Raw genomic sequence first — 21,776 nt, forward strand, 5'->3', positions numbered from 1 at the left:
GCCGAAACGTTACGAAGTTAATCGTGGCCTTTGTTCTTAACTTAATTATGCCTAGCTAATCTTCACCATTGGTTGTCTTGTACTTTAATTATATAATAGATAGATAGATAGATAGATGATGTAATGGACACACCCCATTAAGCGTAGCATAAGATCTCGTCATTAAGTTATTTGCTATAAGATTTCGATACATAGTTACCTAGTCCTTATGACCATGAGATCATGTAAATCACTTATACCGGAAAGATACTTTGATTACACCAAACGCCACTGCGTAAATGGGTGGTTATAAAGGTGGGATTAAGTATCCGGAAAGTATGAGTTGAGGCATATGGATCAACAGTGGGATTTGTCCATACCGATGACGGATAGATATACTCTGGGCCCTCTCGGTGGAATGTCGTCCAATGTCTTGCAAGCATATGAATAAGTTCATAAGAGACCACATACCACGGTATGAGTAAAGAGTACTTGTAAGGAGACGAGGTTGAACAAGGTATAGAGTGATACCGAAGATCAAACCTCGGACAAGTAAAATATCGCGTGACAAAGGGAATTGGTATTGTATGTGAATGGTTCATTCGATCACTAAAGTCATCGTTGAATATGTGGGAGCCATTATGGATCTCCAGATCCCGCTATTGGTTATTGGTCGGAGTGAGTACTCAACCATGTCCGCATAGTTCGCGAACCGTAGGGTGACACACTTAAAGTTGGATGTTGAAATGGTAGAACTTGAATATGGAATGGAGTTCGAATATTTGTTCGGAGTCCCGGATGAGATCCCGGACATCACGAGGAGTTCCGGAATGGTCCGGAGAATAAGATTCATATATAGGATGTCATTTTATGTGAATTAAAATGATGCGGAAGGTTCTATGGAAGGTTCTAGAAGGTTCTAGAAAAGTCCGGAAGAAACCAACAAGGAAGGTGGAGTCCCTCTCCGGGACTCCACCTCCATGGCCGGCCAACCCTAGTGGGGGAGGAGTCCCAAGTGGACTCCCCCTATGGGGCCGGCCACCCCCACATGGAAGGGGGGAATCCCACCCAAGTGGGATTCCCACCTTGGGTAGGTTTCCCTATCACATGGAAGGTTTTTGGTTCGGGTCTTATTCGGAGACTTGTAGTCCAACACTTGGGGCTTCCACCTATATAATGAGGGGCCAAGGGGAGGGGGCCGGCCACCCCAAGACCACCACCTGGCCGCCCCCTTGAGTGGCCAGCCACCCCCTCCCAAACCCTAGCCGCCCCCTCTCCTCCATAGCTCCCGCGTGCTTTAGCGAAGCTCCGCCGGAGTTCTCCACCGCCACCGACACCACGCCGTCGTGCTGTCGGATTCAAGGGGAGGTACTACTTCCGCTGCTCGCTGGAACGGGAGGTGGACGTCATCTTCATCAACAGCCGAACGTGTGACCGAGTACGGAGGTGCTGCCCGTTCGTGGCGCCATGATCAAGATCTTCTACGCGCTTTTGCAAGCGGCAAGTGGACGTCTACCGCAGCAACAAGAGCCTCATCTTGTAGGCTTTGGAATCTCTTCAAGGGTGAGACTCGATAATCCCCTCGTTGCTACCGTCTTCTAGATTGCATCTTGGCTTGGATTTCGTGTTCGCGGTAGGAAATTTTTTGTTTTCTATGCAACGTTGTCCTACACTTCATGTATGGGTCGGGCTCGCTATCGTCGCAGAAGCGCCGGTTGGGCGCGTAGCTGGCCAGTACCTCCCTGTCGATCCGGCGGAAGTTCTGCAACAACTAAGAACAAGTCAATAAAAAGTTCACGCGTACCGGTAAAAGGTTTTCCGGAAGCCCCAAGATCTTACTTCAGATGGAGGAGGGTTGCTGCGACTGTATGTGATCATCCCGTATTTTCCGCTGGGGCTCAGCGGGTTCTGGCAAATATGCTTGGCCTTAAGGACCAAGTCAGCAGCGCTCAGCGTGTGAGTGGCAAATCTTATGGCCGCGGCGCTGAAGCGGCAGCACCCGGCGAGAGAGGAAGGTCCTCACGATATCCTCGGCGCAGAGGTTGGTCTCCTCTTGGCTCTTGTCATCATATTGAGCCACCCGCTGGGACTCCCTATCATCCTGGGGGTAGTGGAGCCAATTTGTCATGGAGGGGGGCCCAGGAACGTATTCCGGAAGGTTGATGAAGTCATCCGGGCCACCGTTCCGGACATAGAAAAAAGATTTATGCAAGGTCCGGACGGATTCCAGACCGGCAAGCTTGAAGGAGTTGCTCCCTTGACGGGGGACATGATGCAACCCTGCACCGGACGAAAGGTTTGGGGTAAGGAAGTTTCTTGTCCTGGAGAGAATTCTTCCGGAGATAGTAGAAGAAAGAGAAGTTATTTACGGAAGAAGTGATACAAATGTATCACTCCATGAAAGCGGCGAAGGAAGAAAGGTAGAAGACAGCGTTGCCCGGAAGGTGATGGGGCTGGAGTTCATAGAAGTCGAGGAAGCGCCGGAAGAAGTCCAACGCCGGAAGGCCTAGGCCGCGCTCAAAATGAGCGGCAAAGACCACGTATTCTCCCGGCCGAGGCTCAGGCTGGCGCTCCTAGCCGGGGATACGGCACCAAACTTCTTCCGGTATCCTCCGGGAGTGGTAGAGCCAATCGATCTCCGCTTGAGTCACGTCAGAGCCCATCCAGGCCCCGCGCGTGTAGGAGTCCAAGTCTATGCCGGCGCCCTGGCTCGAGCTGTCGGCTTCTCCTTGGTTACCGGTATGCTGAGCGGAGCTGCCGGCGTCGTTTTCCATCTGGGCCATGTCGGCTGTGAGCCCGTCGGAAGCTTGGGTCACCGGAGTCTCCCCTCCGGAAGAGACGGTGGGACTCTCGCTCTGGTGGCTGCTACCGGGGGTTTCCGATATGTAGTCCTCGGAAGAAATTTTCCGGCTAAGTCCAAGATCTACCTAGAAACAGTTTTCCCCGGATCTATCCCCTCGCGAAGATCTACGAGTAAGAGAAAAAGCAAAAGAAAAGGAAAGGTAAATAAACTACCGACCCAAGAGCAATGCGACTAAAGGGGAGAAAAGGGGTCCGTTTGCAAGACTGACATGAGGCGGCGGAGAACAACGAGGACGTCGGCCACCGGAGCTGGGCAGGCTAGCGGTCGACGGCGACAAGAAGAGAGGAGGAAGAAAGGAGGGCCGCGGCGGCGCTCAAGGCAGAAGGTGAGAGGAGGCAGTGAGGAATCTCAGCGGGGCAGGGCCCAGCGGAGCTTCTTCGGCGGTTCGTCGGAAAAAAGAGCTTCGGCGGCTAGCAGCGATGGAGAGGAGCGCAACGGGCAGAAGCTCTGAGTGCGCGAGAAGTGCGAATGCGAAGAAGAAGAAGATGTGGAACCGCCGCACCCTTAAATAGGGAGAGAGGTTCGTGGGCCGGCAACCGTTGGACCGCGGCGCATCGCCTCGTGGGCCGCCGCGTGGCACGCGGGTACACGCGAGAAATCAAGATGCCACAGGGAGGCCGCACGGATCCAGAGCGGCGACGAGGATCCGGTGTGGAACATTAAATGCGAGCGCAGAAGCCGAAGGGAAGTGACCCCTGGCACTGGCGCATCAGAAACAATGCGCATATCTCTGACAGGCACTGTACCCGAGATATTCTTGACTTCGCCGAGAAGACTTAAAACATATAAGCTACCGGAAAAGATACCCGTGGCTCGGTCGAAGTGTTGTGGTGGTTTAAGTCCGGCGAGTGAGCCGGAAGAGTTTAAATGGAAACCGGAAGAATTAATCCGGTACGCTGGTTTGGGAACCTGGCATGTTCCGTCAGACAGAGTCTGCCGGACTATACCAGCTTCGGGGACTAATGTCGGGGGGATGGCCGCCGGTAGGCCAAAGGCATGACAAAGTTGCCATAATTCTTTCTTAAAGATACCGGATTGAAGATCAATCCGGATGGTCTTTGAGATTGGCAAGAGCCAAGTTAAAACCTACCGGTATCCCAGGAGGGGTATACCGGAACTTAGGGAACACGAGAGGTACCGGAGCACCGGTATGATTTTCACTGTAGTCTGTCGGCATTCTGGTCAAAGATTCTCTCCAAGGCTAGAGAACAAAGATGAGCTAAAAAAAGTAGCTTTAAACGAAGCCCTGACGCCAAAATAGAAGATGACGTTAAAGCATCCGGAGGACGTCACAGCTCCCCGATTAAAGACATACCAGCGTCATCTGAGGCCAAAGAAGCTTTGTAAACTAGTTTGTCTAGTCAAAAATACCATTAGGGTTCCTTCCCTTGTAAGCAACCCTCTCCCCTATATAAGGAGAGGGGGCACTCCCTTGCGCGGAGAGACCTCAGTGTGCAGAACTTCAGGAGATCAGTAGTTGGTAGAGAGAAACCCTAGTTCATAGAGCTTCTACTGTTCATCTTCAACCTCTGGCCAAGACCAAGCCCTTCCATAAAGATATCGGAATCCATCCGAGATTCATCCCTCTGTTAACCAAACCCTCTCCCGAATCCTCTAGCGTCCATTCGGCCCCAACTTAAGCCATCATATGGCATCTGTCTGTTCACCACAACGACACCTGTAGCAAATTTTCCCTAATACCAATTGCCAGCAGAAACAGTTAAATTTGAGTACCAAAGAGAAATCTCAAATCACAAAATATTTACGAAACTCGCATAATATTTGGGCTTCAAGTGGTCATCGAGGATTGAACGAGACCAGGAAGTTTTGTCCCAACCCAAGATCACAGCAAATGAGACACGGTGGTAAAAAATCCCACCAGGTACACATAACCACCCACGCAATAACTAGCAGAAAGATGGAGCGGTGTGGCTGGCATAACATGGAGCGTTTGAATGATATGATTGAAGGAAATAGCTAATGAATTATGTACAAGAACTATAGCTCATCCGCATACCAGCGCTGGACAAGGAAAATGCAAGGGGGTGAAGAGAAAGTGCCCCTACATGGAACCTGTGGAGGAGAACGCGGTGGAGGGTATGCACAGAACCCTCTCCCTCTAGCTTCTTCACCCCCAGCCGCGGATCCTCCTCTCCTCGCCACCTCCTATGTCGATTTGTAGGCAGCAGAGCAAACTGGTAACGGAAGGGAGTAAAACCCCACTCTCTCCCTTTCCTCGCCTCATCGGCTTCCCGCCGCGGAAGGAAGCGACAAGTGCAGGTTCTCATCAGTGCTCCTCTTCCGTTTCTACTCCGGTGTTCGGTTCCATCGTCTAAGGGCATCTCCAGCCCCGGCGCGACGCATTTCGGACCCTAAAAGTGGTCGCGAGCGTCCGTTTGCGTCGTCCCGTGGACATATTTTGACCGCGCGTCCGTTTACGTCTGGATGTGCTCCCACCGGGGCGACCCATTTTTTGAATTGCAACATAGTTAAAAACATAGAAAGTAGTACATATAAATGCATAAAAACTATACAATGTAGACCTAGATGACTAAACTACTTGCTTCCGAACGGACCGGCACCGTCGTTGCGTCGCTCCGTCGCCTGCTTCTCCGCCGCCTCCCGCGCGGCCGCTATGGCTCGGTGCGCCGCCGCGTCCTCTTGCAGTGCCTGCTGCAGCCTCGCGTTGGCGGCGCCGTCCTTAAGCATCTCGAACGACTCAACGATGGCCCTCTGCTCCGCCGCCCTCTCCTCCGGCGTTGGCTCATCAGGATCATCGGACGACCAAGATATCTCCGAGTCGGAGTCCTCTGCGGCAGCGGCGGCCGCCAGCCTGCGCTGTTCCAGCTCGGCGTCGACCGCCGCATGGGCCGCCCGCTCCTCCTCTGCTTCTTCCTCTGCGAGAGCCAGGGCCGCGGCGTCCCTCACCGGGTGGAGGAGGTCGGTGGTGTCTTCGGAGTCGAACTCCTCGTCGGAGCTCGAGGCCGGGGGAGGTGGAGTGGGAGGTGAAGGTGGAGGTGGAGGCGCGGCAGCCTGGCCGCGTCCGGCGCTGCTCATGGTGGATGTACTAGGGCTGAAGCGGCGCTACGGCAGCGGCGGCTAGGGTTTAGTGGGGAGGAGATGAGATGCTCGCGCCCCTGTTTATATAGGTCGGAGGCAGGGCGACGGCCGCGCCACGCGGGGCATCGCCATTACTACGTGCGGCACGCGAGGCATCGCCATTAACGTGGCCGCAGACTGCCGAAGCGACGCCTCGCTGCCAGTACTGGCGGAGAAGACGCATCGACGCTGCGTCACTGCTAGCTGCGCACGTCTACTAGCTGCGCACTCTCGTGGAAGCCGAGGCACGCCATTAACGCGGCCCAGCAACTGCGGCGCGCCGTCCGGAAGTAATGCCGCGGAAGACGAAGCAGTTGTGCCGCTGCCAGGCGGGCCCGTGCGAGGACCGAGCTGACACTTTGCGCGTCCGCGCAGCGTCCGCAGAGACGCAAACCTGGCGCATATTTGGGCCAGGTTTGCGTCTCTGCGGACGGCCCGGTCACTCTGCGTCGCCCCGCTAGAGGTGGTGCACGACGCATTCTCGGTCACGGCGGACACAAACGTTCGCTGAGCGTCCGTTTGCGTCGCGCCGCTGGAGACGCCCTAATGGCGCCGCCGGCGTGCCGTCGTTCGTGAGTCGTGCTTCCTTCGGGTCGCAGACAACGGGAGAGTTATCGGGCTGACACCCACACAAGCCCAGGCCCAGTTTAAACGGAAGGCCCTTGGTCCAGCTTTTATATAAATAAAGCGGCGGATCACACCAACAAGTTGCGAGATCGTTTAAAAAAGCCGACCTTCGCGAAGGGATGGCAACTCGCTCCGCACGCGACAATTGGCGCGCTGTGATGCCAGAAAATCCCTGGGAAGTGGTCTCCCTGCTCGCGACGTGTCGTAAGGGGAGGCAAGGTGGGGATGGGGGAAGAGAGAGAAGACTGGGTTGTGTCAGTTTTTCTCTTTTTCAAAATGAAATATCTTGAGAACCGTAAGTCCAAATTGCGAACCGTTTTCACTTTTGAGATCCTCGCGTCTAGATCTTGAAAACTAGATCCCATGTTGATAGGTTTGGAGATACTTTTTTTTCGTACTTCCAATAATATTATAATGTACATGTGGTGTGTACCTAACTGTACTCGTGTTTCAACTGATAAGTACTTATGTTTTTAGTGTATTTGGTGCAATTTTTTCCTTTACTCGCTAACTGTACTCGCCCGTGTGCGGGACTGTACCTGTACTTACGCGCGACTGTACTTCTTTACATGTACTTGCTTGTGTTCACGATTGTACCTGCTCGTATGCGCGTTTGTATGTGCTCGTCTGCGCGACTGTATTTATACTCGCTCGTGTGTTCAACTGTACTCGTGTGTTGTGCGTGACTGTACCTGCTCGTGTGCACGACTGTACCTGGTCGTGTGCGTGACTGTACCTGCTCGTGTGCACGACTGTACCTGCTCGTGTGCGTGACTGTACCTGTACTCGCATGTGTGTTCAACTGTACTCGTGTGTTGTGCGTGACTGTACCTGCTCGTGTGCACGACTGTACCTCCTCGTGTGCGCGACTGTACTTGTACTCGCCTGTGTGCGCCACTGTACTTACTCGTGTGCGCGACTGTACCTGCCCATGTGTGCGACTGTACCTACCCGTGTGGGCGACTGTATTTGTACCCGTTCGTGTGCGCCACTGTACTTACTCGTGTGCGCGACTGTACCTACCTTTGTGCGCGACTGTACCTACTCGTGTGCTCGATAACTGTACTCTTGTGTTATATATCGGCTTGCGTCGCTTCCGCTCGCGCGGAGTACATCACTCAACTGGGTGAAGTACCACGCGTGGCTGCTTTGGATGGTTGCGTCGCTCTACTCGCGTGGCCGCGCGGGGCTCTTCCCAGCTGACACGTGTCGAGGCGAGCGCCGTACGCTCGCGTGAGGAGGCCTTCGCGAAGGTCGGCCTCCGCGCAGTGATACCCAACAAGTTGTGATACAACTCACACAAAAGTTGTGATACAACTCACACACAACCAAAACACTCATAAGAGCATCTCCCGGCAAAAATCGGCGCGCTAAACCTAACTTCCGCCGCGCTGTAAACTGATAGCGCACGCTGCGGTGAAAGTTGCCCCGCCGGATGCGGCATTTTGCGGCGCGTGCTCGGGCGGTAAAAGTGCTCCTCCGCCGGGCGCGCCATTATGCAGCGCGCGGCGCGAACGGCTATTTGATCGTTTTCGTTTCGAAACAAATGAAACGAAACACGAAAATTTAATTGTAAATACAAAATATATTAAAAGTTTGACGGTACGGCGCGACATTTTATTTAAACTACCCTAAATTCTACTCCGAATCCCAGTCGAAGTCCGACGAGTGGCTGCTCGGAGTAGTGTCGGACACCGGAGTTGAAGTCCACTCGAAGGAGGAGGAGGAGGAGGAGGAGGAGGAGGAGGAGAGGATGATCGTGGATGGCGCTGCGCCGTTTTTCTTCTCCTCCACCCTCCTCGCCGCCTTCTCCGCCCTCATCGCGGACTCCGCCTGGCGCTTCTCGCGGCTCGCGTTTTTCTTCGCCGCCGCCGCCTTCTACTCCTCCTTCTGCGCGTAGAACGCCTCCATCACAGCGACGTCCTCCGGGAACTGGCGTGCCCACTCGATGCGGAGGCGCTCGTCGCGCTCGGCGATGAGGAGCCGCTGCTCGAGCTCCCGTTGGCGCCGCTGCTGCTCGCGCAAAACGTCCGGCGATGGCGGCGCGAGCTGCTCCGCCTGCTCCCGCGTCCATACATCATGGAAGTTCATGTGGCGGCGGGAGTAGCCGAGGCGCCAGGCGATGACATCGTAAGCCTGCGCCTCCTCGTGCGCCGTGTCGAAGGTCCCGAGGCGGATGCGCTCCTCGCCGGATCGGATCTCCGCGTCGAAGCGGGCGCTTGGCCGCGCGCGAACGCCACGGTAGTCGGAGGCGGAGCAGCGGCGTGGAGGCATCTTGCCGGAGCCGGAGCGTCGGCGCGAGGCGCGGCGTGGGAGGCAGAGCGGCGAGAGAGAGAGAGAGAGAGAGAGAGAGAGAGAGAGAGAGAGAGAGAGAGAGAGAGAAAGAGGAAGAGGCGGAGCGACACACGGCGAAGAGTGAAAGTTCAGGACAGTTGGCGTGTGCGCGGGCGTCGCGTTTATAGCGCGTGCGGCAGCCGAAGCGGCAAATTTCCCGCGCGGGATAGCGCAAAAGCGCGGGCGCGGTAAACTTTTTCGCTCGTCCGCTGGGGGTTCGCGCGGGCGCCCGCGCGCGCCAAAGTGGCGGTTTTTTTAGCGTGCACGCCTTTTGCCGCACCTGTTGGAGATGCTCTAAGTCCGACCCCCCTCGGATCTGGCCAAACCGGCCTACATCAAGGAATCATCAACAAGGTGTCAAAGTACATAACCCTGAAGTGGGGCGAATAGAAGTTAGGTCCTAGTTCTCGCATGTAGCCTTCTGACCTCGCGCAGCACCACATTCAGAATCGTCTTGTCCCTCGGTCTAACCAACACCCTCCAGCGCTAGGTGACCAATCACTTCCCTTCAATAGTGAGTTTGTTACATATATTCCAAAATACCCAACATTGGGTGGCAAACGTAAACCACGCGGTCCTACGAAGGGGGCCGCTAAGCTTTGGCCAGTGTGATGAACTCCCCAGCCCCTGTTGGGTTCCAGCTAGTGCCCAGGAGCTCCCTAGCTCCCGTCCACATGAATCTTTCCATGTCACAAGCGAAGAAGATGTGGTTACAGTCTTTTGGCTCCCCACAGAGACTACATAGCATGTTGGATGGGCCATGACGTTTCGCCACCTGATCACTGGACGAAAGTCTATTCCGGATGAGTTGTCAGAGGAAGATTTTGATCCTAGGTGGTACCCTTGTCCACCACACTTCCTTGAAGTGGGTAACTGCTGCCCCTTGCATCAGACCAAGGTAGGTAGACCTAGAGAAGAAGACCCCAAACAGGTCAAGAGACCACGATACTTAATCCTGGAGGTTGGACCTTGGGAGCGCCTGCACCTCCCAACACAGGTTGTCCCATTTCACCGTTTCCAGCAAGCTAAACTACGCATGAAGTGTAACCGCCATTCACCCGGACTACCATCCAACACTCTAGCAGCATGGACCGTAATGAAAGGACGTTGGTCGCAACAATTGAAGAGACAGGGGGAACCTAGCCATCAGGGGCCCGGCCCATTCCACCAATTAAGCCAGAATTAGGTTCGTAGCCCATTGTGAACCCTATACTTCGCTCCCAACTTGAAGTGCCATTTGATTTTTGTAAAGGCATTCTAAAATTGGGAGCCCTTGGTGGGTACCGTACGCGAAAAGAGGTCCCTACCCCGTAGATATTTCGCGTTAAGAAGGTTAGCTCAGCCCACAGACCTCCACCGTCCTGGTAAACTTTCCAAATACACTTAAGCATCAGAGCAATGTTCATCAGCCTAGTATTGAGGATTCCCACGGTTGCCCAGTTAACCATATGATACTTTCGCTTGTCCCCCACTAGTTCCCAAAAGAAGCAGCACCTATGCTTATCCATTGAACTATGAAGCAGGAATTGGTTAGCTCCAAGCCTGCCTGCCGAGGCAAGGAAAATACCCTGCCACGATTCAACCCTATGACCCACCTTTTCAGGGAGGATGTCCAGTCAGCCACCCGGAGAGGCGCGTCGCTTATCGGGAGGCCAAGATATTTCATGGGAGATTTGCCCAGTTTGTAGTTGAGCAAATTGGTCAATCTGCATTTCTCCCTGTCTGTGACCACGTCACCATCACCTCACTCTTTTCAAAGTTAATCTTCAACCCTGACATGTTTTCAAAGAATAGTAGGAGGAATCTGAGATTTGTGATCCCTAGATCGGTCGACTCGATAACGATCATAGTAACATCCGCGTACTGAAGGTGAGCACTCTCCTAGAATGAGGTGCGGGACCACCCCTAGATATGTCTCGTCGCTCTAGCCCGAGAGAGCATAGTCGCCAAAGCATCAACCATAAAGTCGAAGAGGATAGGGGATAGAGGGTCGCTCTGTCTAACTCCACAAGTGTTACGGAAGAAGGGACCAATCTCCCCGGCCCATTCACATTGATCGCAGTCTGCCCACCCCTGCCAACTACATCAAATGGCGGACCATCATATCCGAGAAGCCCTTCCCCATAAGGACTTCTTAGAGAAAGTCCGACTTCACCCGGTCATAAGCCTTTTGAAAGTCAATTTGAGAAGCAAGCCCCAATCTTCTTGACCCGAAATTCATGCGCAATCTCCTGCAGGGAAAGCACTCCCTCATGAAAGCAGCTGCCTTTGATGAAAGCCGTTTGCCTACAATAGATAATTTTAATTTAGTTATATAGACAATCGTCGCTAAGCGGATAGCACAACCTTTTGCGATAAATTTGAAAATAATGCTTTTTTTTCGGGCAATTTGAAAATAATGTTAATAAGAGCAATCGGCCTAAGTACCCCTTTGTTTGGGCTTAAATTCTTGATTATTGGATTCTAGGTATTGTAGAATTAGAATCTGAAACAAACATCCCCACAATACCCAGATTGCGTAGAATTGATTTTAAAGAAATACACATAGTATCCTTTGTTTGGGTTTAAATTCTTGATTCTTGGATTCTAGGTATTGTAGAATTAGAATCTGAAACAAACAGCCCCACAGTACCCAGATTGGGTAGAATTGATTCTAAAGAAATACACACAGAGGACCCAGAATCCCAGAAGTAGCAAAATAGGGAGTGGTAATTCCCGAGCGTTTGGGCCGAAACGTTTTTTCAGCGGCCTCCTTTTATCGCTAAGGGCATCTCCAGCGGCGCGACGCAAATGGTCGCTCAGCGACCGTTTTCGTCCGCCGTGATCGGTAATGCGTCTGGGCCATGCTCCAGCGAGGCGACGCAAAGTGACCGGCCCGTCCGCTGAGACGCAAACCTGGCCCAAATATGCGTCAGGTTTGCGTGTCCACGGTCGCGCCAAGTGTCCGCCGAAAAAGACGTAGGACCCGCGCGTCAGTGGCAGGGAGGCCGATATTATTCCCGCCACTGGCCATTCCCCGCGTGAAATAGCAAACTAGACTGGCGCGAGCAGTCCAGAAGCGATGGACGTCCTCGCCGCCGCAGCCACCGCCATATATGCGGAGCAAACCCTCGCACCCGCCGCCGTCCCACACTCCCCCGTAGCCACGACCATAGCCACAATGGAGGCTCTGGCGGAAGCAAAGCGGGACGCCACCGGCGGTCGAACATGCTATTAACAACCCCGTAAGTGGCGCTGGCGTCATGGCAATGGTAAACACGATACAACCATCATCATTCTACACTATTTGCATCATTGTATGTACATCATTGGTGGCTATGATTGCAGGTATCCCGCGCCTTGGAGAAGTTCAGGGCGACGCATAAGAAGGGCTTCCATATGGTCCATTGCTGGGACGTGCTCAAGGACGCCAACAAGTGGATGACAAGCTTTGCGTCCTACAACGAAACTGTGAGGAATGGGACAACGATCAACCTCGACGGCGAAGACGACGATCAAGGACGTCCAGCCCTTCCACCTCGTTCCCGAGGCCATAAGGCTACCAAGGCCGATCTACAATGGGAGGCGCAGGCCATTGCGTTCACCCAGAGCACGGAGAAGATGATGGCCGACAATCGTGCCGCCTTGGCTGCTAGGGAGAAGAGGCGTCTGGAAAAAGAGGCCGCATCTGCCATCTACCACAACCTCGCGAAAGAGGTAATTGAGGTCCAAAAGGCAGACGCCGAGGCCAAATTGTTTGACGCCGAGGCTAGGAGGATGGACGCCAAGGCCAAGATCCTTGCAGAGGACACTAGGATCATGCTAGCTGACTTGAGCAGCGTCGACGACGACACCAGGGCCTGGTTCATGAAGAGACGCGCCAAAATCCGTGCGCGAGACGCCTGATCACCGGCGCCATGCGCCCAGCACCTTGGCCTCCTTTGGATATTTTTATTGTTGTTCAGGTCTTGTTGTGCCCCTTTTGGACTCCACTTTGCGCCGTACCATCTGCAAAGTGTGATAAACTAGTTTCAGCCCTCAATTTGCGGCTGTAAAATTTCGTACAAAGTTGACGCTAGTTCCTCTTTTTTGAATTTTAGCCTGCACCGAAAATGTCGTTGCCCGCTGGAGCCAGCCCCAGACGCAAACGCGTCCGTTTGCACGTCCGCCGACGCAAACGGAAGCCCGCGGGGTCGCGCCGCTGGAGATGGCCCACGATCTCTTCCCCCACGCCCCCCACGTAGCCGCCTGCCCCAGGAGTTCCGCCGCAGGCTACGGCTCCTCCGGCCGCGTCCGGCTCCCGCTTCTCCGGCCGCCGCCGGATCCCGCTCCGCTCCACCGGCCGCCGTCGAGTCGACCCGCACCTCCGGCCGCCGTCGACTCGGTCCGCACCTCCGGCCGCCGTCTACTCGCTCCGCACCTCCGGCCGCCGTCTACTCGCTCCACTCTACCACGTCCGTCTGCAGCGCCAATTCCCTCCAGCACGTCCCTGTGAAGGTTAGAAAATGTGTTCTTGTTATAATCTGTGCTTTGCTCTCTGTAAATTTTTCACATGTACATGCTGTTAGAAAATGCTCTCTGTTAGAATTGTATCATATAGATGGTTGTTCACTGCTAGTTAGAAAATGCTCCCTGTTAGAATCGTATCATATATTTGGTTGTTCATTGCTAGTTAGAATTGTATCATATACAGTGGCTGTGTAGTCAAGCGACTCACAGGTTTTTTGTAAGTCCAAGACTTCAGCTATGCATACCCACTATTGAATGCTACAATCTCTAGAAAATAACCATGCAGTCCCACAAAATGAACAGAGGAGGCAGTAGCCAAGGACCAGTAGCTATGCCACGAAATCAGTATGCCTGACCCAAGGCAGCAGCGCAGCCCGGCAACAGAGCGCGCCCTCCTCTGCTCTCAACCCTACCACAAGCAGCAAAACCGGAGCAGCTCCGGCGCCGGCGCGCACGCCACTGGACACCAGGCGACCACGACGCGTCCGGGCACACCGTCATCTGCAAGACCGCGACGCCGTCTGCCACTGCGCAGACCTAATCTTACCTTGCCGCGGGAGGCCCGCGTCCTCGGCGTTCGGAGGAGATCGGAGTGCTGGGCGCAGACGCAGCATCCGGCGTGGCGGGGCGAGCCGTGAGCGATTCAGGCTCCACTTCGGTTGCCCAATTGGTATGTTTGAGCGAATGCCTCCACTGTATTTTACTTCTCTGAAAGAAGAAATGGCAAGAGGTCTGAATGTTAGTCTGCTTCCTGTTGATCATTACTAAACTGAATGTTAGTCTGCTTCCTGTTGATCATTACAGTAGATACAAAATGGTATTCCACAGTAGCGTTACTAAACTGTGCCTTCTCTATTGCTGAAGGCACAGTTAAATCATTCACATCCAAGCTTGCCCTGCAATCGGCCACTGAAGTTGATGGTCGTATGCAAACATGCTGGAGGAGACGCTGCAGGGTCAGTAATGCACACACAGACTGCATATAATTTGCATATAGCTGGGACCAATGGGTAAATCTTCCATCATGATAAATGTAACTAACTCAAGACATGTGTTTCCCATCCCCAGGTGCGGATTTAGCTGTTCATGCTGCTAGGCATTTTCAAAGGCAGTCCTCACACGACTTCTGCCGTCTGCCGGTGGGTTTACCCATGGACAGCTTCAGTCATGCACAAACACAGCCATCTCCTCTGGTACCGTTTCAGCAACCATTTACCATCATTTTCATTGGTCCATCTATGTATGGAAAATTTCGGCACGCACTTACCACGCAAGAGATCAAAAAAGCAAGGGGGTCGCGACACCTGCGATGCACTGAGAGTTTTGCATCTCATGCCAGGGAAGGGATATGATGGCAAAGAGGAAGGTCCGTCCCATCACCGCATTATCAGCGACTGTATGCATGACATCTTGGGAGTTCAATCAGAAAATCATGGTATGAAGAATGGAAAATTACAGTTTGTTAACTCAAGCAGTAATCCAGCGCAAATTTTACCCAATACCATTGATTCCCACGATATATCCGCTTGCCCTTTCATGAATAAACACTCAAAGGGAAACAAGTTTATGCTACTTGTGGAGTTGCATAGGAGAGGAATAAGTGCGGATGTATCTATTTTAACATCTGCTGTGAGTTTTTGTGCTGTTAAGCAATCCATTAGGGAAGGTGCTCAGCTCCATGCCCTACTGATGAAAGTTGGCTGTGACTTGTCTGTCTTTTCTGGTACCTCTCTGATCAGCTTATATGCAAGGTGTTGTCAATTGGAGAATGCTTATCATATTTTTCAGAGCATGCCAGTTAAAAATACTGTGTCGTGGACAGCACTCATTTCTGGTTATGCCCAGGATAATCAGATCGAGCCATGCCTCCAGGTATTTCAGTTGATGAGGCAGTCAGTATGCAGGCCTAATGACATCACATTTGCCACTATCTTCAGTGTGTGCACTAACCACGCACTTCTGGCACTTGGTAGAAGTGTTCATGGTTTAGAACTGAGAATGGGTTTTGATTTGTGTGTGCATGTCTCGAATTCACTCATATCAATGTATGCAAAGTGTGGGAGTATAGATGAGGCCCAATCCATATTTCAGAGGATTGCTTGCAAGGACCTGGTTTCTTGGAATTCCATGATCTTTGGATATTCACAATATGGCCTTGCTGAGCGTTGCCTAAGCTTGCTAAAAGATATGGAGGCGGAGCACATAGTGCCAGATGTAATCTCTTTCCTTGGCATCCTGTCATCGTGCCGGCATGCATGCCTTGTAGAAGAAGGCCGGCTCTGTTTCAAGGCGATGATCCAACTTGGAATAAAACCAGAGCTAGATCACTACTCATGTATGGTAGACCTCCTCGGCCGGGCAGGATTGCTTGATGAAGCATGGGATTTGATACATGCAATGTCCATGTCCCCCAATGCAGTCATATGGGGTTCTCTGCTGGCTGCCTGTAGGATGCATGGAAACATTCCGATTGGCATCCATGCTGCAGAGCACCGCCTTAAGCTGGAGCCAGGGTGTGCTGCAACTCATATACAGCTAGCAAATTTATACGCCAGCATTGATTGCTGGGGTGATGTGGCCAGAGTGAGGAAGATGATGAAGGAGAAAGGACTAAAGACGAACACCGGTTGCAGTTGGATAGAAATTGGTAGTAAGGTTTATAGTTTCACAGCAGAGAACAGATCAAAGAACCACCAAGTAAACGATGTGCTGGCTGTTCTTGACTGCCTGCGGTCTCATATGGTATACAAGTACGATGTGCTGATAGATGGTCTTGAGTTTGATGACCCTCAACATTTCAATGTAAGTATTAGCACTGAATAAATGTTGGTAGATCATAGATCGCCTAACTGTATATGGAGATAGAGGTCAATTTTATAGCAAAAATAGAGGTCTGAGATATGATTCATCTGATTTCGTGCCTCTCAGCGCTTTGATGATCAGTGTACCCTTTCTTCCGTTCTTATGATATTTGGACCTTTTTAATTGTAACTCTCTAATAATTCTTTCTTAATTGCATTCTTATGGATGATGGTTTGAGTGGTTTGTATTTGAAGAAATAATAAATGATTGTTAAACTTGCATTATGTTTTACTTCTAATTCCCTGCAAATATTTGGACTTGCCAGTTGTAGTAAAGTAAGCACAAATGAACTATAATCATATAAGATATACACATAATTATGTTTGAAGTATTTCTATTCTAACTTTCTGTGCAATTATATTGCACATAAAGTCAATGTGTTACACTTTGATCATTAATGTATACAAGTATCGATTGGACATATTAATGTATACAAGTATCAATTGGACATACTAATTTGTTAAATATTCTTATATTGTGGCATATTACAAGCGAAAATTATAATAAAAATGTGCATTGAGAACTGTAATGCTGTGAGAAGTCAAACATGCCTTGAATTTCTGGAGGGAGGAGGTATATATCTTGTTTTCACTGAACCTGTATTGTTCGACTAAGTGCTGACAACATTTATATAAACTTAAGACTAACATAATATGTTGTCACCTAGTAGAAAGATGCACATTCCTAGTACCAAATAGATTATCAAAAGTCCAAATTATTATTGGTGAGGAACTTCGCTAGAAATACCATGATCGCAATCAAAGATTGTTCGTTGAATAACATCCATCAAACGAGCAGCCAAGTCCAAAAGCATAGTTCAGGCTTTGACATGGACACCACTACCGGTTTTATGTAGCATTTGATTTGGAAGTTACAGTCACTTCCAACGAATGATGAGAAAACTTCCAGCTTTAGCAGAAGAACACCGATGACGCTACTTTGTCATGCAGACGAGGTAGCTCTGGCACCAGGGCAGGTGCAGCCTGGGTAGCATGGCTCGACGATGTCTCTGACATGTCATCCAGCCTGGTGAACTTTGCCACCTGCGCCGCTGCAAGGTGTGCGTAGTAGATGGGAGCAACTGAGGGAAAAATCAGGTGATCAGCAACGCCCTGCTGTCATATCTTGTGAAATCAAGTAGTGGAAAATCTTGCTTACCTACTGAGATTGCTGTGGTGCTCCTCTGATACCTGAAACGAGTTCACAAGCATTGAAGTGTCAGAGCTGAAGAATGCAACGATGGTCACAAGAATCAAGGTAAGAACTGCATATTTTGCAACTGCTTCAGTGCACATACACGTAGGAGAGGGAATGCACGAGCTCCTGCAGCTCATCAGGAGAGAAGCCTATCTCATCATGGAGCACCTGGTAGTGTGTTGGCCTTGTAGTCCCCTGGAGCTCACAAGTCAAATGGCTTAGATTCAAATAAACAAGTAAATTCCCATCACAACTCAAGGTAGAGAGAACATACAATCATCCCATAATGAGCACACATGTAGAAATCATAGTTACTGGGATGGCAGATTCCGTCATCTACAACAGTGCCTACATAAGGGCGTAACAAGAATATATGAAAGAAAGTATGTGCATAAACATAGGAAATGAGCTTGTTTGATTCATAGGATTGTAAATAATTAAGAGATGGAAAAAATATGAAAGATGTAGGTTACCAGGCTGGACATTAGGATTATGCCCATTGTCATTGTGCGGGAAAAATCTTGTGTGGTGATTCTTCTGTGCAACTATCACCGTGAACTTGGGTAACCATTTGTCATCAAGAAATTTGCATGCCTGCATCAATCAGAAAGATATTACGAGTCAGAACTGGCTCAAGAGAAATTGGATATCGTATATGTTTTACCTCAATGATATCAGCTAGCTCAGTGTTCAGCACGTCATCAAACTGGCTCTCACCTACTCCATCCCTAGAATCAAGACAAACAGAATTCTCAGGCAGAGTCAGGGTGTCAAAGTAAACTTGGAGACAACACCAGGTATTAGTCAGTTTGTAGTCGATCTAGCACTATAAACAAAGGGCATAAGTGCCCTGACGTTTGGCATTGTGCAACTCTTAGCACTATAAAGAGACAACACAATTAATCCACCAATTTCTTCAGAACAACTATGCTGCTGAGAAGCAAAGACCACTAACAATTGGCATTGTGCACAATAATCTCAGGACGACTACCAACCTGAAAATGATAATTTGTTCTGGTTTCTTCCCTCTACTGGACTTGTAGAATTCGAGTAGTGAAGCTCTGCAACATTAAAATCTCAGTGAGCAACAAAAGGAAGGCATATGATTAGGAGGCAGTATATTCTTAAATGTAAAATTGAACTTAAGTCAAAGCCAAAAGAAGCATCTCACTTAATGAGGCCCTGATCGTCGTCTCCAACTTCTTTAAACAAGTTATCAATCGTTTCCAGTCTGGGTGCCTGAGTGCATACAGAAGCTCTGTATTTTGAGATGTTTGGCCACTCCAAGGAACTAACCACCTAGGTAACAACCAAAAACAGTCAGGTGCGTCAGTAAAATTTTAATATGAAAATTGTCCAGGACCATCAGCTGGCACCTGAGTTTCTTACTCCAGAAAACTGGAAACATGGGCAAAATATGTTACTTACTGCAGCAACCGACGGTACGTCAGATCGTCCAGGTGAACCATGAGAAACATCCATACCGAAGATAATGGTTGAAATCGTTGACACCAGAGGAATGCCTTTGTTTATTTCACTTTTAAGCTGTGAATTCAACCCGCCAAGCTGATTGGCAAATGGGAAGGAAAAGAACGAAACATTTAGGTTTTCAACTAACAAGCCAAGTTATGCCACACATTTAAGATGGCAATGTAGATCACAATGCAAACCTTGGCATTTATCTTTAACAGTACATTTGTGAGGTACTGATCTTTGATATTAGCAGGAGGAACCAAGCATTGGGTGAAGATACCATGTTCAGCAAGGCATTCACGCTTCCATGGTCCTGGTAAGTACAATTAAGGTTTTTATGCTAGATAAAGGAATAATAAAAAGCTTATTTGCAAAGCTGAGGTAGAAGAGCAAACCATAGATGTCACAGTTCTTCTCAGGAAGAAGACACAGGAGAAATGCTGGTTTTTGATTGGATATGTCTTGTATCTGCTTAAACATAGCCTCAACCCTTTTTGCTGGACGCTCCCGTCTCATATCACCCCCCTCCTCAATAATAGCACCACAATTGTCTATTTGCTGCAATACAAACTGGTTGAACGATGCCAGAATTTTTTTTCAAAAAATCCAAAGATTTGGTGGTGCGGTAAACTTACAATTCCCTTCTTGTGAGCAGATTCCATAAGGCGCCTGATTAGATCACTAACATTGCACCGTGCAGAAAAATTAACAACTCCCCAGGTCGTCACTTTAATTGGCCGAATGAACCTCTGGGGAGCAGAAACAAGAATGTTATCGTATCGACAGTCAAGAGTCTACGGTGCATAGGTGTGGAGCGCAATCAAGATTTATGCTCAGTTACTCACGTCATTATTGAAATTCCACCTCCCATTCGGTGTATAAAGTTCTCTACCATGTGCAACGCTTAACTGCACATTAAGAGATCCAGTCAGATGTATTGCAACAAAGGGCCTGCACGGCATGCAATATAAAATCGTCCGGTGAAGACTCTACCAACCTGTGGTGCCTGAAGGACTCTACCCTCAACCTTCATAGGATCTCGAGATATCGAAATGCCGCATTCCCTCAGCATTGGCTCGGTATCATAATTATTGTCACGCAACGCCTAGCATGAATGGTCAAGAAAATTTAGACTTCTGGTCTTTTCAATATTCTTTAGACCTTGTGATCATATCTACTGCAGTTGAGCTGAATTCAGGGTATCGTAGTTTGGAACTTACACGAGACAAAGTCGACATCCTGTCACGCGGCTTCTGCCTGGATCCCTCAACCAGTTTTGACCTTTGCAGCGTGGAGAGAGACTTTTTGTACCTTTGTAGTGGCAGCAGATGGCAAAGCTGGTTGCAAACATGAAATGAGCACCATTGTGGACAGAGGTGAGGGCCTAACCTGTGGTAGTAGGCTGCAGGGAGGAACTCTCTCTTCTTAGGGTTACAGAGATAGAAGCACCTTATATAGGTCAGGACTGGGCTGGGCCAAATGGGCCACAACAGAGAACAAGAAGACAGCCCAACGGATACACCAACGAGTTGTCTAACACTCCCCCTCAAGATGGGTGATAAATGTCAATCATCCCCATCTTGGCACAGTGCAAGATTACACTCCTTTGAGCCCAGATCCCTTTGTTAAACGAGTCCGCCACTTGTTGTCCCGATCTCACATAAGCCAATGAGATAATCCCTGCATCAATCTTTTCTTTAATAAAGAATCTGTCTATCTCCACATGTTTAGTTCGCTCATGCTCGGACAGTGGTTATTTGCTATGTTTATGGCAGACATATTATCACACAACACTTTCAAGCTTCCTTGCCTTAAAATTTTCAGCTCACTTAGAAGGTTTCGTACCCACAACATTTCACCCAGTGCCCCGTGACATAGCTCAGTACTCAGCTTCGGTTGTTGATTTCGAGACAACAGATTGTTTCTTACTTCTCCATGACACCAAATTTCCTCCAACAAAAACACAATACCCCGAGGTGGATCTTCGATCATCTAAGCAACTAGCCCAATCCGCATCACAATATCCATCTACATTTAGGTGTCCATTACTTTTAAACAACACTCCTTTTCCCGGAGTGCCCTTCAAATATCTCAAGATTCTTTGAGCTGCTTCCATGTGTCCATCCCTCGGATCATGCATATAGCGACTCACTACACTTACTGCAAATGATATATCTGGTCTCGTGTGGCATAAGTATATTAGTCTCCCAACAAGTCTTTGATATTTCTCCTTGTTTATGGGTTCTCCAGACTCTGCTGTGATTTTAGTGTTCTGGTCAATAGGTGTTGAAGCCACTCGGCACCCCAAAGATGCCCATATCATCTAAGAGATCCAATGTATACTTTCTTTGAGATAGTGATATCCCTTTTGACGATCTTGCAACTTCTATTCCAAGGAAGTATCTAAGTTTTCCCAAATCTTTCACCTCAAAGGCCCGACTCAAGCATCCTTTCGGTTTCGCGATTTCCACAACATCATCTCCCGTGATGATAATATCATCAACATACACAGCAAGGATAGTGATTTTCTCGCTCCGAATGTCCGTAAAATAAGGTATGGTCTCCATTGCATTGACCATAACCCATGCCACACACCACTTGTCCGAACTCCGTCAAACCAGGCCCGTGGAGATTGTTTGAGGCCATATAGAGATTTCTTCAGCCTACATACCTTCCCTTTAGTTTCAGGTCCGACAAATCCTGGTGGCATCTCCATATACACCTCCTCTTGAAGATCACCATGCGAAATGCATTTTTGACATCAAGTTGATGCAAGGGCCATCCGAAATTTGCTTGCACAAGAGATCAAAATTTCGACGAGTGCTCATTTTTGCCACTCGGTGCAAATGTCTCA

General features: G+C 49.9%; 2 protein-coding genes across 3 annotated transcripts in view; one reads left to right on the forward strand and one right to left on the reverse strand.

The window, feature by feature from the left end:
- Window positions 1–13,975: 13,975 nt before the first annotated feature.
- On the forward strand, window positions 13,976–16,476 carry LOC124665849 (pentatricopeptide repeat-containing protein At2g37320-like). 2 transcript variants are annotated; one of them, XM_047203216.1, is made up of 3 exons: window positions 13,976–14,060; window positions 14,255–14,346; window positions 14,459–16,476. In XM_047203216.1, exon 3 carries the CDS (start codon window positions 14,477–14,479, stop codon window positions 16,211–16,213), a length of 1,737 nt encoding a protein of 578 aa, XP_047059172.1. In that variant the 5' UTR covers window positions 13,976–14,060; window positions 14,255–14,346; window positions 14,459–14,476; the 3' UTR covers window positions 16,214–16,476. The 2 variants fall into 2 exon arrangements, with proteins under 2 accessions (XP_047059172.1, XP_047059173.1); XM_047203217.1 differs by lacking the exons at window positions 13,976–14,060; window positions 14,255–14,346 and having other exon boundaries at window positions 14,475–14,583; window positions 14,730–16,476.
- Window positions 16,477–17,163: 687 nt separating this feature from the next.
- The window catches only part of LOC124663772 (protein argonaute 4A-like), a 43,699-nt gene continuing 39,086 nt past the window's right edge, over window positions 17,164–21,776 (reverse strand). Inside the window, exons 11-25 of the mRNA XM_047201436.1 lie at window positions 20,143–20,259; window positions 19,920–20,027; window positions 19,768–19,830; window positions 19,558–19,671; window positions 19,318–19,480; window positions 19,120–19,235; window positions 18,878–19,015; window positions 18,621–18,748; window positions 18,445–18,510; window positions 18,114–18,177; window positions 17,923–18,043; window positions 17,724–17,797; window positions 17,550–17,644; window positions 17,411–17,442; window positions 17,164–17,333 (exon numbers count right to left, since the gene is read on the reverse strand). Of these exons, the coding sequence (XP_047057392.1) occupies window positions 17,164–17,333; window positions 17,411–17,442; window positions 17,550–17,644; window positions 17,724–17,797; window positions 17,923–18,043; window positions 18,114–18,177; window positions 18,445–18,510; window positions 18,621–18,748; window positions 18,878–19,015; window positions 19,120–19,235; window positions 19,318–19,480; window positions 19,558–19,671; window positions 19,768–19,830; window positions 19,920–20,027; window positions 20,143–20,259 (1,569 nt within the window). The remainder of the gene's footprint in view (window positions 17,334–17,410; window positions 17,443–17,549; window positions 17,645–17,723; window positions 17,798–17,922; window positions 18,044–18,113; window positions 18,178–18,444; window positions 18,511–18,620; window positions 18,749–18,877; window positions 19,016–19,119; window positions 19,236–19,317; window positions 19,481–19,557; window positions 19,672–19,767; window positions 19,831–19,919; window positions 20,028–20,142; window positions 20,260–21,776) is intronic.

This window comes from Lolium rigidum, chromosome 6 (genome assembly GCF_022539505.1).
Source record: "Lolium rigidum isolate FL_2022 chromosome 6, APGP_CSIRO_Lrig_0.1, whole genome shotgun sequence".
NCBI lineage: Eukaryota > Viridiplantae > Streptophyta > Magnoliopsida > Poales > Poaceae > Lolium > Lolium rigidum.